This window comes from Primulina eburnea, chromosome 10, assembly GCF_022965805.1.
Source record: "Primulina eburnea isolate SZY01 chromosome 10, ASM2296580v1, whole genome shotgun sequence".
Classification (NCBI taxonomy): domain Eukaryota; kingdom Viridiplantae; phylum Streptophyta; class Magnoliopsida; order Lamiales; family Gesneriaceae; genus Primulina; species Primulina eburnea.
The window spans coordinates 13,163,701-13,180,640 of record NC_133110.1 but is presented as its reverse complement, the minus strand read 5'-3'; the positions used below and the strand labels follow the sequence as shown (position 1 = coordinate 13,180,640).

The following is a 16,940-nucleotide window of genomic DNA, read 5'->3' as shown; positions in this document are numbered from 1 at the left end:
GCCTTACTGACCTAGAAACATGCCCACGCAAAGCACTAGATGAACCTCTCCAAAACAAGTTACCTGATTCCCCTTCAACTAAACCCCATTCGATCTGCTCCTGGACCGAGACCAGCTGTTCCAGCCCTTAACCCACCTCTCCTAGACCTCTACTGGACCCTCATGTACAGCACCTAGTTCTGGTTCAGCCCCTTAGTTCAACTGGTACCAGGATTGCTGCCAAGATCTATATAAGTCCAGGAGGTCTTGGGTTCTAATCTTGGGGAGGTAAAAGCTCCGGTGCCTGGACTGGAGAAGTTCTATGAGTAATGGGTAATAGGATAACCTGGAGGGGACTTAAGCCCAATCGGGAACAACCCATGTGCATTACACCAGATGAATTTTACTTCAAGATGATTAAAACAAAAACTGTTGGCGGAGTCCATAAACCTGAGTAAGATGGAAAGTTTTATTTTTATGAGGTTATTTGTTCTCTTTTGAGGATATTTATTTGAGTGTAATTTGAATATTAGCTGTTGAGTGTGGATTTTGTAAAGGAGCCAGGCTAATAAGTACATTAACGAAGAGCTGATGTTGATGAAGACCGAAGACATTGGATATATTTTGCAGAAGTTTCAAACTGAAAAAAAGGTTTTATTTTAGAGTTTCTGGTTTTTTTGGTCTCGGATTCTCGAGATAGCTGTCATGCAGGTTTTTTATTCTGAAATTTAACTTTTTGGATGCAGAAAATTGAAAGACTTAATGGTATGCTGCATTCTCTTGATAATCAGTCATCATCCAAACATGTTTATTATGCCGACAACAGGTGAGTGATCAAGCCCTTTTTCTGCTGATTCTTGATAGTTTTCATACCCATTTTTTAGAGTAGTCAATTTCATGTTATAACAGTTATGTCACCACCAAAGTTTATTATTTTCTCATTATTAGATATGGTCGCTTCTGATAGCTCAATTAATTTATTTCTTCCAAGTCATTTTATGCCATTCTGCTTTAGAAAGAACGTCTAATATGTAATCTAGGCAATTAAGATAAAACTATCCGAAGGACAATTTCAAAAGTTCAATGACCAAGGGGCAATGAGAATGTCATCTCTGGAACTTTTGTTTGAATCACTTGAATTCCATGTTTACACTTGTGTGTCTGCAAATGACAGATTTTTTTTCATCCAGGACAGTGATTTGGTGGTAATGTACTGGTCACACAAAGTATTAATGCATAAAATGGTGCAGGGCAAATACCTAACTTGTCACTTCACCACCCATACTTTACCCCCTTTAAGTTATCAATACCTCACTTGTTGATTGAATATGGTGATATTTGGCGCCTTGTCATAATATCTTATTTTTCTCATTGAATTTAGTTTTCAATTTCTACTTCTTTGGTATTCCCTGCTATTGTTCGAGTTTTCTCTTAAAAAACTTTTTTGATTTGTTGGTCACAAATATATACCAATTGGGAATATCAATCGCATGCTGTGTGAGTTAATTATAATTCTATTTACGCGTGCATGATAAATATTTATGGCCGTGTGTCCTTTTTGTCTTCTCTGGACTTTCTACTTGGCTTCTATTTCTTCCCAAAGATCAATACTATCCCGTCATTGTGAGTGTTGTATCTTTGTATAAATTTTATGGGAATTAGGGGATGATACTTTTCTCCATCATTTATCCTTGCCACTTGACGAACTTTGGTTCAAGAAATCGAATTGATGCACAAGTGCTAGAGCATTTAAACCCAACTGACGTTTCTTGTATCATGAACTACTATCTATCATATTCCCTAAAGGATCTTGCTTGTTGGCAATCGTTGCTGCATTTTCCTAATATTTAATCCTTTTTCTATGATGTATCTTTCTACTTTGATTTTGGGTATTTAGTTTTATTCCAAATGAGTTTTCTGTTTCTTGTAGAACATAACTTTATCGAATCAAATGGTTGGTTATCTGTCCGCCGTGCACAAATCCTTTTCCTTTTGATGAGTTTTGCTTTGGTTGATTTCCAAATTTCTTTTCAGTCTCTCCTTGGCTTTAGGCCTTCATATTACTTTTGTTTCTCTTCTACATCGAGGAAGTTAGACTAGAATTTGTTGTTGAGGAGTTTAGTTTAATCGTGTATAGAAACACGATCAACATGCAGGAAGACAGATTCTTCATATCGAGAGCTAGATGCTAGAAAAAAACGGTTAAAAGATCTAGAGAAAATATACACGGATATGTCTATGCAGAAAGAGTTACAGGTATCAATATTTCAGAGAGTATGTTATACGCTTCATTTTTTCCTTGTTTCGCTGTAGGGTAATCATTTTAATGCATCATTGGTGCAGAAAAGGGGTAAGAAACGCAAACTGCGTGAAGATGAAATGGTTAGTCCCACTTCAAGACCTGTGTATAAATGGCGACAGGAAAGGAAACGTTGAATAGAATACTTATATAACGAAGATTTCTTGAATGAGAACCTGAGGAGGGGACGTGCAACAATATCATGTAGTCATCTGGGAAGCACAATTTTCGTAACTCTGTGAAAACTGCGTGATTTTTTAATCGGAACAACCGTAAACGTTGAAACATAATTTTTCTGTGACTGATGTTGGAAACAAAAGTATACTTCAATGTTTTCATAACCGGATCACCTTCATAACCGGACCGATGATCGAATCGAAAAACACTTGTTGAATTTATGGTGTGAATGAAAATTGTTATATTATATAAAATAATAATTTAACATTATAAATAATGAAAAAGATATAGTTACCGATATAGCGATATTTCATGCTTTTAAGTTCCCAAAAATACTCTGCCATTAGAGCAGTCAGATCCGTCAAATTTCACTGCGAAGAACTACAATAATGTGTGTAAAGTTTATAGCTTATATTTTCATTGTCGAAATTCTTCTCCATAAAAATATAATAGAAAAAGTGGGAAAATAGAGTGTTGTTTTGAATGTTTTATATATATATATATATATTTTGAAAACTAACATTTAAAAATATGTTCTATTTAGATATATGTGTAATAAAAGAGTTACTTTGGAGAGAGTTCAAACAAGTTTTATGGTTTATGCATAATTTTTTAGGTTTTCTACCTTTTGCTATGACAAGCGAGAAAACTTGGGCCGCCACACATCGATTTGGTAATTAAAGAATTCGGTGGTGAACCCAAGTTGGTGATTTATTGTTAAATTTTTCGTGGATTATTTAGTGGTGAACCCAAGTTGTTTTTGATACTGGGTGAGAAATTGAAGATAAGTCATTTCTAGATTTGATAAAATGGTTGTTTGAATGTAAGATAGTCAACATTGAATTGGGTGGGGTTTGTTTAGGCAGGGGTCTGCCTCAAGAATTTGCATTGAGTTCGATGTTGATCAATGTTTACTTTAATGGGTTTGATAAGGAAGTTCAAGAATTACTATTAAACATGAATAAAGAGATTCCTAAGTTCGTGGAAAATGATCTTGTATCGGCTGAAAGAGATTCAGACCATGTTTTTTTTATAAGCCATTGAAGATTTATGATGTCCGATTATTGGATGAGATATTGATTGTTACTTCAAGAACAAAGATTGATGGCTTTAGAATTGAAGAATAGAGTAGTGAAGTTATTAGAACGTAATTTGGATTTGAGAGTGGATAAACTCACAACTGTCATTCATAGCGCGGTTCACTACAAAAAAATGGAAGGCGTAGCGACGGTTTTAATAAAACCGTCGCTATTATAGCGACGGGTTTTCCTAAACCGTCGCTATATTGCGACGGTTTTTATTAAAACCGTCGTCTATTAAATTTAGCGACAATTTACTTAGCGACTAGTTTATTAAAACCGTCGCTATATTAGCGACGATTTTTCATCAACCGTCGCTAATATTGCTACAATTCCACAAATCTTCGCCCATGTGCGACAGTCTTGTATTCTAACGTCGCTATGTTAGCGACCATTTTCAATCAACCGTCGCTTAATTTTAAAGACGATGGGTTTTATCAAAACAGTCGCTATAGAGCGACAATTTAAATAAACCGTCGCTTAATTTGATAAGCAACGGTTTACATAAAACCGTCGCTATATAGCGACGGTTCAAGCTAAATATAGCAACTAATTTTACGAAACCGTCGCTAAATATAGCGACGGGTTTTTAAAACCGTCGCTAATATTCATGACGGTTTTGTATAAACTGTCGCTTAATATTAACGACGGTTTCTTAAAACCGTCGCAAAAATAGCGACAGTCTTCTTCCAAAGAACCGTCGCTATAAGCGACGGGAGTTGAAAACCCGTCGCTTCTAGAATGCGACGCAGCCTGTAGAACCCGTAAAATCAGTAGACGTAAAAGCCATGCATAATTCTAGATTTTTAAAAATTTAATTGACTTCATTGCATGATTATTTTAAATGCGTTTAATTGAAGTTAATTATTTATTTATTTTACGCCGTAGTTTAATCGTCATCGTTTCAGTATATAAGGGAGGCAGGACTGGAAATGGAGTATTGAGATAGATTAATAAAGTCATGTTTAATTATTTTATTGCATTTTATGCATAATTCATGCATGATAGGATTTGCTTCACGAAATTTTAAAAGTTCGTGCATTAGAATTTTAAGTTGCATTTCACGTTCGAGCTAGGATCGGAGACCGGGGAATTTCCAGGAAAATTATTTATTACATGATTTGTTTTTATAAATTAAGTTAAATCATTTTTAAGCGTATTTTTCAAAAAGGTGTATTTTTGGGGTATTTTTACCCGCAGGACTTTATTTTTAACGGTACGCAAATTTTATGGATTCGGGGGACTTTTTAATAGTTCGGCTATTATTTTCAAAACATTTTCAACTCGATATATTTTTCGGGAGCGTGTTCGGTTTTAATGGGCCTATTCTAAGCTTATTGGGCTTAATTATCTTTATAAAACTTTAATTGTTAATTTAAGGCCCATTAGTGGATGGTTAGCTATATATATATATTGGCTAAACATCATTAAACCTAAACCTAATTGCCTCTCTCAGCCGACACCTCCCTTCAGCTGAAGAACCCCTCGCTTTCAGCAACTATAGCTAGAGACCCCATTAGCTTTCCCACTTGTTCTTGCAAAGAAGTTTCTACGGCCTTCATCTCGGCCCCTCGTAGGTGGGTACATCATTTGAGGCACGTTTTGCACAATTTCTTTTCTCTCTTTTCTGCATCATAACCGTGTACCTTACTGATGTTGTCGGTCATGCATAAAACGTTTCGATTTAAACGCCTCCATGATAGAACTTTTCGCTTTTCGCTTGTATGTCTCGTTTCTATGTGTGACTCACGATTTTCTGAACTTGATGCAAGGGGCTGCGGTCCTGGTGTGTCTAGGGACTTCTGGTAGTGTCAAAAGTTTGGATCGGGGTTTAGTGTGGTCGTGGGTTGCAACAAGCGAAGGGCAGATTAGAGGATTCTCATTTAGAGGGCCCGATGGGAGTGGCTTGGGGTTCTTGCGTTCGGTTTCCGCGGCAGGCTGCATGGGGGCAGTGGCGTGGTTTCAGGGCGTTCTCTAGGGTCTGGTCTAGTTCCATGATAGGCTGGTTCAGGGTTGGTGCAGTCGGGGTAGGCTAAGGACGTGAGTTTTTTTGGTTTTTTTTTGGAGAAGATGATGAAATAGAGTGCAAACGAGGTGGGCCGAGAGTTAGGGAGTTCTGGAACCTTTAAACCGTGTGTAGGATGTTGATGACATGGTGTTATGATCATTTAGTGGTCTTTTTAAGGTATGGGTGGAGTTGGAAAAAAATTTGGTAGAGTTTCGAGTCGATTCGGGTTAAAACCGGGACTCCGGTCTGAATTTTAAAACGAATTAAATAAGCTGCGACTTTTGGCTCGAATTTACGTCTAAGAATATTTTAATAATGTTCTGGGATATTTTAAGGAATTCGGTAAGCTTCGGGTCAATTTTAGAGGTCCAGGGGTAAAATGGTAATTTTTGGGTTTTCAGGGGCAAAATGGTAATTTTGCACCCGGGGTGAGATTTTTGTCCTAGCAGCGCCCTGAGCACGAATCATAATATTTTTAAATGTTCATGGATCACGTTTACGATTTTTTTTATGCTATTATAATAATTATGGTGCATGCTTAATTTAAAGGAATTAAGTGAGGAAGTGAAGAGCACTCCGTCTCCGCCGCGCCGCGTCGTTATTTCATTTGTTTTCTGTCAAAACAAACCAAGGCATGTTTATATCTTCTTTCACTCTTCAATCAAGCCATATAGATATTTTTAAATGTCGCAAGTACATGATTTTAATACAAGATCTTTCAGTATGCGATTTAATTATATTACGTGCATTAAATAGAAAATGATTATTTTTGAGATTTATGCGATATGGCTTGTGGTGCATTCACTATGTGGGAGCATTATTTTTACGGTCGCCAGTGACCGCTCAGTTCAGGTTGGTACCATCGGGTCTTCAGTGACCGCTCAGTTCAGGTTGGTACCATCGGGTCTTCAGTGACCGCCAGCTCAGTTCCAGGCTCCTCGGTAGTCAGTTACCGATCAGTTCAGCTCAGTGCAGTGGCCACAGGCGTAAAACATAATCTCAACAGAAAATTTTATCAGTTATATCAGTACAGGCTCCAAGGAGCAAATATTTTTACTATGATTATCAGTTCAGTTATGCACGTATTATAATTGCTCAGATCAGTTTATTTTCAGCATGATTACAGATCATTTTCAGTATGCCTCACGACATGATATTTTACCCCATGCATATTTTTACTTCAGATTTTATTCGTTACCTGCGATATATGCATGCTGAGTCTTTAGGCTCACTAGACTTGATTGTTGTAGGTACTGATGAGGCTAGGGCCGAGGGCGGAGACCAGTGAGCCAGCTTGGGTCGGTAGTAGTGGCACCCGAGGACCTCAGTGCAGCAGTTGCTATTTTATTTCTCAAACAATATTTTTATCAGTCGTTGGATATTTTTAAATTGTGATTTTTTGGCAACTTTATTTTTTTCCGCTGCTACTATTTTAAACATCAGACATGATTTATCAATTTATTGAGGCATTTTAATTATTTAAAAAGAAAATTTTAATTTTCCGCAAATTTTCAAGTAATGATTTTCGGGCCGTCACACAGCCTCCGGTGACGGATCTCGAAACCGTCGTTAAAACCGTTGCCTTACCTTTTTCATTATCTAAATAATAATTCCAAACTATAACAAAAGAATCATTAATATTTTCAATATCAATCTTCATAGTTTAATCTAAAAATTAATGCAACTCTAACCATATAATTGCATGCACAATGATATTAGTATTATTAAACATTAAGAGACCTGAAGTAATTAAATTTAATGTCATTATCTAATTTTATGTAACAAAAATCAGCACAAACAAATGATAAAATATTTTATTTTGTTTAATAAAAAATATATCCAAAGCCTATTTTTATAAAATTTGTGGTTCGTCTATAGTTATCATATGCTAATAAATATTTCTTTATGTTTATAAACCAAATTAATCTTCTAAAATATGATATCATCTCTAACAATTTCATAAATTTGAAATAATAAAATGCTATCATATTTAAGTAATTATTCTAGTTAATTATAAGAAAATCATATAAAAATTATTTCTAATTTTTTTAATATAATATCAAGATTTTGTTTTTTTATTTATGTGATATCATAATTTTGTGTGTTGTGTGTGAATTTGTATACTCAATCAGGAGTAGGTCTCTTGTGAGACGGTCTTACGAATTTTTATCTGTGAGACGGGTCAACCCTACCGATATTAACAATAAAAAATAATACTCTTAGCATAAAAAGTAATATTTTTCATGGAAAATCCAAATAAGAGATCCATCTCACAAAATACGATTCGTGATATCGTCTCACATGAGTTTTTGCACTCAATCCGGAAGCCAATTTGCATGATTGAATTTTAGTTAATTTAGAATAATTTTTTTGCCACAATATAAAATACTTTTCATCAAATCAAGATTCTCTGCATTGGTGTCTCCTTTAAACCCTAAGCCTTCACCGCTTTCCACAGGCGAGTCTTCTGTGCTTAATAATTATTTTGAATTTGGTGTAAATACGAAAGAAATCCGTTGTTTTTTTTCTGTACCTATAATCTTCGTTGTTTCACGGTTAAATTATTTCAACTCAAGATTTTTGTTAGCCCTTTATGTTTTCTGTAGTGGTTTTTTCCTTTCTGAAGTGCGTAAATTGATTTTAAAGTTCTGTGAATTTTTTTTGCTAGCATAAAGATGTCGTCTTTAAGGAATGCTATCCCAAGAAAAGCTCACAAGGAGCGCGCTCAGCCGTAAGTGTGATTATTTTTTAGGGCCATTAATTTCTTTATTGCCCGTTTTGAAATATTTTGACGTATATTTCCGGTTCACTCAATTGATGATTTGTTGTGTGTACCAGGCATTTGAGAAGGAAATTTGGGCTGCTCGAAAAACATAAAGATTATGTCATTCGTGCACGAGCCTATCACCAGAAGGAGCAGACTTTACTGGTAATTTCTACTACCCTTCGTCTTGTTGGTTTTGGTAGCATTTTATGAACGAAATTTGGCGAGTTCTTATTTTATGGTAAGTCGCTTCTGCGTGTTTATAATAGAAACTTAAGGAAAAAGCAGCATTGAGGAACCCATATGAATTTTACTTCAAGAAGATTAAAACAAAAACTGTTGGCGGAGTCCATAAACCTGAGTAAGCTGGAAAATTTTTTTTTATGAGGTTATATGTTCTCTTTTGAGGATATTTATTTGAGTGTAATTTGAATATTAGCTGTTGAATGTGGATTTTGTAAAGGAGCCAGGCTAATAAGTACACTAACGAAGAGCTGATGTTGATGAAGACCCAAGACATTGGATATATTTTGCAGAAGCTTCAAACTGAAAAAAAGGTTTTATTTTAGAGTTTCTGGTTTGTTGGAACATTTCATGTTCGCAATCTTGATTTTGATGTTAACAAAACTTGTCATTGTGTTTCTAACATATTTAATCAAGTGTGAAGTTGCAAACACAATAAGCAAGCTGAAACTGAATTCTGCACAAACTGAATTTCTGGCGAGCTTCGGTGATTTGATGATATCTCTCAGCTGTAAGATCCAAATGACAATCCGCCAAATGGACTGATTAGAAAACTCAATTTGGGACAAGTCGTATTTCACATCAGTGGGCAAAATCGGATGTTATCATGGTCTAACTGATCGCTGAATGACCGAACTGATGACACGAAAACAGCAATGCTGTGGTATTTTAGTCATATCTCTCAGCTCGGTTATTGAAACGAAGCGATTCAGTATGCTTTGGAAATATAAGACGATGATCTACAAATCATCTTCAGAAATCAAAGTCTGAATAGAAGCTTAAGATGCTGATAAATGGAAATGAAGCTACTGGTTCTGCAAAAACTGAAACTGAACTGAACCGAAACAGCTGAAACTGAACTGAAGCGAACCAGTTGATCTGAACCAGACCAGTTGAACCAGACCAGCTGAAAACCAGTTGAACCAGGCCAGTTGAACTGAACCAGACCAACTGAACCGAACCAGAAGCTGACCAACTGAACTGAACAGAACAAGCTGCTGACCAGCTGAACTGAACTTAACCAGCAGTTGACCAACTAAACTGAACCAGCTGCTGACCAGTTGAACTGAATGACCAGTTGAGTTGACCAGTCGGGAAATTTTCCAGCAAGCTAAATGTGACTGTTGCACTTCCCGAAACAGTACATAAACTTTTCAAACGGTCATATTCTTGTGTTTAACGTATATATCATTGTTGGGGCTTATAAATACAACATATTGAAAATCAAACAAGAGCTTTCCAAAGGGATTCAAAGAATGGGCAGTTAGCATGAATATATCAGCTAGTTGAGAGCACAAGCCCTTGTGTGAGGATACATTTGAGATGTACACTGTAAAGGATAAATTCCTCACACACAATCACTCACACATATACAATAGAGTTGAGCATCAAAGTTTAGTTGAGTGAGTCTTCACACAAAGACGTAAAAGATTGTGTTGTAGTCTTTGCATATGAGAAATTAAACAATATGCTGATTGTGAGGTGTTACCTACAATCTTGAGTGCTAGGAGTTCAGTTTTAGGCGGTGGGTAAGTCCTAGCTGAATGGGTTTGTACAATGAGTTGTATAAATCAAAGTCTTCTAGTGAATCCTTCCCAAGGGGAAGAAGGGGCGACGTAGGAGTTGTTAATCTCCGAACATCCATAAACAAATTTGTGTCTATTTATTTATTGCATTTACTTATCATTTCCACTATTTTTAAAGATGCATTGTTGAAGCATTTTATGTGTTCTTCAATCACCAAAATATTGCATATCAAGTGTTTGATAAAATGCTTCAACCAAAATAGTTTTACTCATTCAACTTGCATATATTTTAAATGCTTTACAAAATCTTGAATCAGTTTCTACGAAGGATTATTTTGTGTGTCTTCCGCTTGGTTTAAAAACCAAACTTGATTTAATTCATCGGTGTTCAATATTTCAAGAACCGAACTATTGTAGCTCAACGATTACGATAACCGATCAATGGTATCAGAGCGGGTTGTTCTTGAAAGAACATTGAAACTGATTTTGATTTTTAAAATTCAAAAATTTCAGATTTTTTAAACATATATATGCAAAACTGAATTTTCGCGCAGCTTGCAGCGACCATGGAAAAAATAGCACATCTCCTTGCTCGAGTGTCCAAATGATGAACCGCGTTTTGCGTTGCAAACTAGACTCATAGAGGTTCGCAGCAATATAAAATTTTCAGCCTAATTATGCACGAAAAAATACAGTTTATTCGTTGAAGGCAGATCATATGTGCTGCGGCAGAAAATGAGCCATGAAAAAATTGTTTAGTTATCCCTCTTCTTTTATATTTTTCAAAATTTCAAAAATATAGGGGGAGAACTCATTAAAATGTTAATGGAGTTGTTATTTTTAAATATTGAGGGGGAGAAAATTTTGTGCTCAATATATTTTGAAAATATGATTTTTTTATTCACACAAAAAGGGGGAGAAATATGTAAGTTGAATTGATTGTTTATCCATGTTTTGTGATCATCAAAAAGGGGGAGATTGTTGGAACATTTCATGTTCGCAATCTTGATTTTGATGTTAACAAAACTTTTTATTGTGTTTCTAACATATTTACTCAAGTGTGAAGTTGCAAACACAAGAAGCAAGCTGAAACTGAATTCTGCACAAACTGAATTTCTGGCGAGCTTCGGTGTTCTGATAATATCTCTAAGCTGGATGATCCAAATGACAATCTGCCAATTGAAATGATTAGAAAACTCAATTTGGGACAAGTCGTATTCCACATCAGTTGGGCAAAATCGGACGTTATCATGGTCTAACTGATCACTGAATGACCAAACTGATGACACGAAAACAACAATCAGTTGGGTTTGAGCAGCTGTGGTATTTTGGTCATATCTCTCATCTCGGTTATTGAAACGAAGCGATTTTGTATGCGTTGGAAATTTAAGACGATGATCTACAAATCATCTTCAGAAGTCAAAGTCTGAATAGAAGCTTAAGATGCTGATAAATGGCAATGAAACTACTGGTTGCTGATTTCAGCACACCAGCTGAAACTGAACTGAACCGAACCAGTTGAGCTGAACCAGACCAGCTGAAGACCAGTTGAACCAGTCCAGCTGAAAACCAGTTGAACCAGACCAATTGAACTGAACCAGACCAACTGAACCGAACCAGCAGCTGACCAACTGAACTGAACCAGCTGCTGACCAGCTGAACTGAACCGAACTGAACTGAACCAGCAGTTGACAACCTGAACTGAACCAGCTGCTGACCAGTTGAACTGAATGACCAGTTGAGTTGATGTAATGCACATGGGCTGTTCCCGATTGGGCTTAAGTCCCCTCACGGTTATCCCATTACCCATTACTCATAGAACTTCTCCAGCCCAGGCACTAATGCTTTTGCCTTCCACAGGATTAGAACCCAAGACCTCCTGGACTTATATAGATCTTGGCAGCAATCCTGGTACCAGTTGATCTACTAGCTCAATTGATACTAGGATTGCTGCCAAGAACTATATAAGTCCAGGAGGTCTTGGGTTCTAATCCTGTGGAAGGCAAAAGCTCCAGTGCCTGGGCTGGAGAAGTTTTATGAGTAATGGGTAATGGGATAACCGTGAGGGGACTTAAGCCCAATCGGGAACAGCCCATGTGCATTACAAAAAAAGGCGACTGTGAAGGCCCGAAAATCCTTGCTTGAAAATTTGCGGAAAATTAAAAATTTTCTTTTAAAATAAATGGAGTGCCTCATTCATACAAAAAACCGATAAAATGTTTAACGTTCAAAATAGCAGCGGAAGAAAATAAAGTTTGCCAAAAATCACAATTTAAAAATATCCAATGACTGATAAAATGTTTGCGGAATAAAATAACAACTGCTGCACTGAGGTCCTCGGGTGCCACTACTGCCGACCCAAGCTGGCTCACTGGTCCCCGCCCTCGGCCCTAGCCTCATCAGTACCTACAACAATCAAGTCTAGTGAGCCTAAAGACTCAGCATGCATATATCGCAGGTAACGAGTAAAATCTGAAGTAAAATATGCATGGGATAAAATATCATGTCATGAGGCATGCTGAAAATAATCTGTACTGAGCAATTATAATACGTGCATAACTGAACTGAAAATCACAGTAAAAATATTTGCTCCTTGGAGCCCTGTACTGAAATAACAGTTAAAATTTTCTGTTCAGATTATGTTTTACGCCTGTGGGCACTGCACTAAGCTGAACTGATCGGTAACTGGCTACCGGGGAGTCTGAAACTGAACTGAGCTGGCCGGTCACTGGCGACCGGGTGGTACCAAACTGAACTGAGCGGTCATTGGCGACCGTATATAATAATATTCCCATGATAGTGAATCGACCACAAGCAATATCGCATAAATCTCAAAAATAAGCATTTTCTATTTAATGCACGTAAAATAATTAACTGGCATAATGAAAATTCATGTATATGTTACCAACTGGATTGGATTGGATCGTCCCCAGGCTCGCTGCAACCTAACTGTGCTATGAAAAATATGCAATAGCTTAAACATGACCAACTACGCAATTTACGTTCAAAAGATTCGACTATGATGCCTAATGTCTTCGCATTTAATCATGACTCCGAAACAACCTGAACCGACACTGAACCGACATGAAGTCATGATTAAAATACGCTTAAAATACTGAAATAATGCTCCTAAAATGGTTAGGGTCGAAATCTAGGAGAAATGGAGGCCAAAACAGGAAACGTTCTTTTGAGAGTCAATTTGGCACATCGCACCGTAAATTCTCGTACGACCTCAAAAACGATCCGAATCACAAACGGTCAAAAACATGACCTTCCTAACTCAATGGGGCACTCTCCAGTCCAAGACCATAGGCTAAAAGCTGACCGAGAATTCGAACAAGCCTCCGAACCGACACAGCAACTTGCTGTAAAATTCCAGCAACTGTACAATCATGTATCTTGTGTTGTTTTCGAGACTACCGGCCATTGGGGCGTGAACCACCGACCAGAGACTCTTACCAAAATCCCAAGGAGTGATTTGAACCATGGCTAAGAGCCCTAGGCCAGCCACAATCCGCATCACACCATAACTCAACCGAAACTCCAACCGAGAACCAACGTGCATGCGTGTGTAGTGTTTTGCTTAGATCGATGTCTTGCGTCGTTCCAGTGGCCATTTGATTGACCATGGCACGATCCATACATCTAGGGTCATGGTATGAACCATGGCTAAGGGCTATAGGCCAACCAAGATCCATACCAAGCAACCAAAACGAAATACATGTGCTGAAAAATGGAAGGGGCCGAAGGGTATAGGGGGCTGTTTTGATGTTTTGATTAAAAACCGATGAGCCATGGACCAAGCCACCAAAAGGGAGACTTAGTAACGTCTTAGAAATGCTAGGGAAGTGATCTAACCAATGCTATAGGCCCTTAGGGCAGCCAAGATCAGAACCTTTCCCCTTGACAGCAAAACCGAAATTTTGAGACATAAAATGGCACCAATGGAAAGCTGCTGTCATTTTCGAATTCCAGCAAGCATGGTGACTGAAATAATGGACTAAAGTGATCCTAATCCATCTTAGAACAGGTCTAGATGTCACCTTGGGAGCCTGAGGTCGAGCCAATCACCTGAATATACAAAAACAAGCAAAAACCGTGAAGCTGCATCATGAAATTCGAAAATCTGCATGTGGCGTTTTCTAAAAGTTCTGATGTATTTCGGTTTATGGCTATCAAAACATGGCCACGTAATGAAAATAAATGGTATTAGGACTTGATTGAAGAGTCAAGGAAGAATATATGCATGCCTGGTTTCGTTTTGAAAGAAAACGAAAGAACGAGACGATCCGGCGCGGAGGAGGTGGAGCGCTTTTGCTACCTTGTTTGCTACTGATTTTTCCTCTTGTTTCTAGGTATGAAACCCACGGTTTTTATACTCTGAAAAGCTCTCAATTTTGTTCATATAGAGGGGGTAATATTGGTTAGGGGAGTGAGGGAGATGGGTGCAAAAATATAGGGAAAATGCAAGACCAAGTCTCCACCTTTTTGAAATTTGAATTTGGTTTGCTAACAAATGACTTCTTGGATGGATCTAGAATGGGGTGACCGAAATTCCTTGCTAATCTAGACTAGGATAATGCTCAATAATAAACTAATTAAGGTTGATTAATAATTAAGAAGGTTATAAAAAAAAAAGACAAAGAATGGGTCAAAGGTGAATTGGCATATAATTGCTTATTCAATTAAGGGTGGCCGAAATATTCACTTGTAAATGGGGGGGATTTATTTTCTAACTAGTAAATTTATAACCCTTAAAAGCCTCACTAATCCTTAATTAATTTAGTGAATTAATCCCCTAATTAAGGAACTTAAATGAACTTATTTCTACTCACCTCAAGTAATTAAATTAAATCCTCAAACCTCCTTTTTAACTTAAATCAACTTACTTGCTAGTTAAAATAAATTCTGGAAGTGTTTTCTGAATCTTAAATTTTATCTCTAAGCTCCAACTCCAGTCCGGCCTCACTGAATTAACTGAACTGATAAAAAATTAAACTACTGCATGAAATAATAAAATAATTAACTTCAAAGAAAAGCATTTAAATAATCATGCAATGAATTCAATTAAATTTAAAATACTAGAATTATGCATGGCTTATACGTAGACTGATTTACGGGTTCTACAATCCTTCCCCCTTAAAAGAAATTTTGTCCCCGAAATTCGCTAATCCTCGATAATCCAAAAGTTTAGATTCTTAATTCTATTATCTCAACAATCCATGCTACCGCTGCGCTACTCTGATAAAAATTTAAGTCCTAGACTGTCCTTACGTTTCTTCAATCCTAATTAGATTGCCTAACAAAAATATCGTTTGCGAATCGCAACTTAAAACGACTTATGGTAACTTAGCTTTACTTTACTATGACCTCAATTCTGACTTTTCTCACCGTTCCCAATATTAGAAATTGAGGTTCAAATTTATCATATCTTACCTTCCTTATACTATACCCGTGATATTCAATGACCTATTACATTAGCATTTAGGCAGTTCAACTTAGGAAACCTTAGCCCAAAATTTAATGACCGACTTCTATCCCCGGTGATACATTTAAAAGTTAAACCTTAACTTAACCTCATAACCAAAATTAGCCTAAGACCATTGAATCAAATATTTATCTTTCGGCACCAAAATTACATAACTTAACTATTTACAAGTACATCTCAATTATTAAATTGTTGCAAATCATAAATCTCGAGTACGTTAATTCATAAAACCCCAAAATGTACAATACCGATTTTCCACATTAATAATAAAACCTTTCCAGCATAAATTACATGCTTGAACTATTCTCTTCCCAATTACAATATAGTCGAGGCCTAAGACCCCTGGACTTTCCTCATTGGAACAAATGTCGCATTCTTACGTATCCTCAATGCTTAATTAAGTCTAGCGTATAAACTTAATAAGTTAGCCCATGATAGAAAAAGATTAACTTTAATAAATCAGTTTCACTTATAACCCATAGAATTCTAGAATCCTCATATCAAGCTTTTAGATTTCTTACTTGGTAGAAATCTTAATATTCATCGATTGATAACTTATATTGAACACAACTAATTCCCTTTTGTTTTTATTTCACCCAAAATTTCCGTATGAACAATTATCCCATAAATTTGAAATTCAAACTTACATAACCCAAATAGCTTTGAATAAAATAATTCCAATACACATATCCGTTTAGTCCCAAGTTTGTTAATGAATTCCAAAATTTCTCAAAACAAGGTGTCTACCTCACCTCGTACGTGCGTCTACCAATTAAACTAACCATCATCGTACCCAACATGCATAATTCCATAATTTATTTTAAATGAACACTGAAATACTGAAAATCCGATCGAAACTATTTCATGGAAGCATGCTGTCAAAATAATTCATGCTTTAAATAAAATGCTGAAATGTAAAACTTATAGACCGAAGACGTGACTTTGTGAGCTTCTCGTGGTCAGTAGTAGTGTAACACTTTACAAGAACATAGGCTCTGATACAAATTGTGAAGGCCCGAAAATCCTTGCTTGAAAATTTGCGGAAAATTAAAAATTTTCTTTTAAAATAAATGGAGTGCCTCATTCATACCAAAAACCGATAAAATGTTTAACGTTCAAAATAGCAGCGGAAGAAAATAAAGTTTGCCAAAAATCACAATTTAAAAATATCCAATGACTGATAAAATGTTTGCGGAATAAAATAACAACTGCTGCACTGAGGTCCTCGGGTGCCACTACTGCCGACCCAAGCTGGCTCACTGGTCCCCGCCCTCGGCCCTGGCCTCATCAGTACCTACAACAATCAAGTCTAGTGAGCCTAAAGACTCAGCATGCATATATCGCAGGTAACGAGTAAAATCTGAAGTAAAATATGCA

The 16,940-nt window shown here is 36.7% G+C and overlaps 1 protein-coding gene across 1 annotated transcript in view; it reads left to right on the top strand.

The window, feature by feature from the left end:
• Window positions 1-885, top strand: part of LOC140842903 (probable U3 small nucleolar RNA-associated protein 11) — a 153,964-nt gene extending 153,079 nt beyond the window's left edge. Inside the window, exons 5-6 of the mRNA XM_073211110.1 lie at window positions 726-805; window positions 864-885. Of these exons, the coding sequence (XP_073067211.1) occupies window positions 726-805; window positions 864-885 (102 nt within the window). The remainder of the gene's footprint in view (window positions 1-725; window positions 806-863) is intronic.
• The last annotated feature ends 16,055 nt before the right edge of the window (window positions 886-16,940 follow it).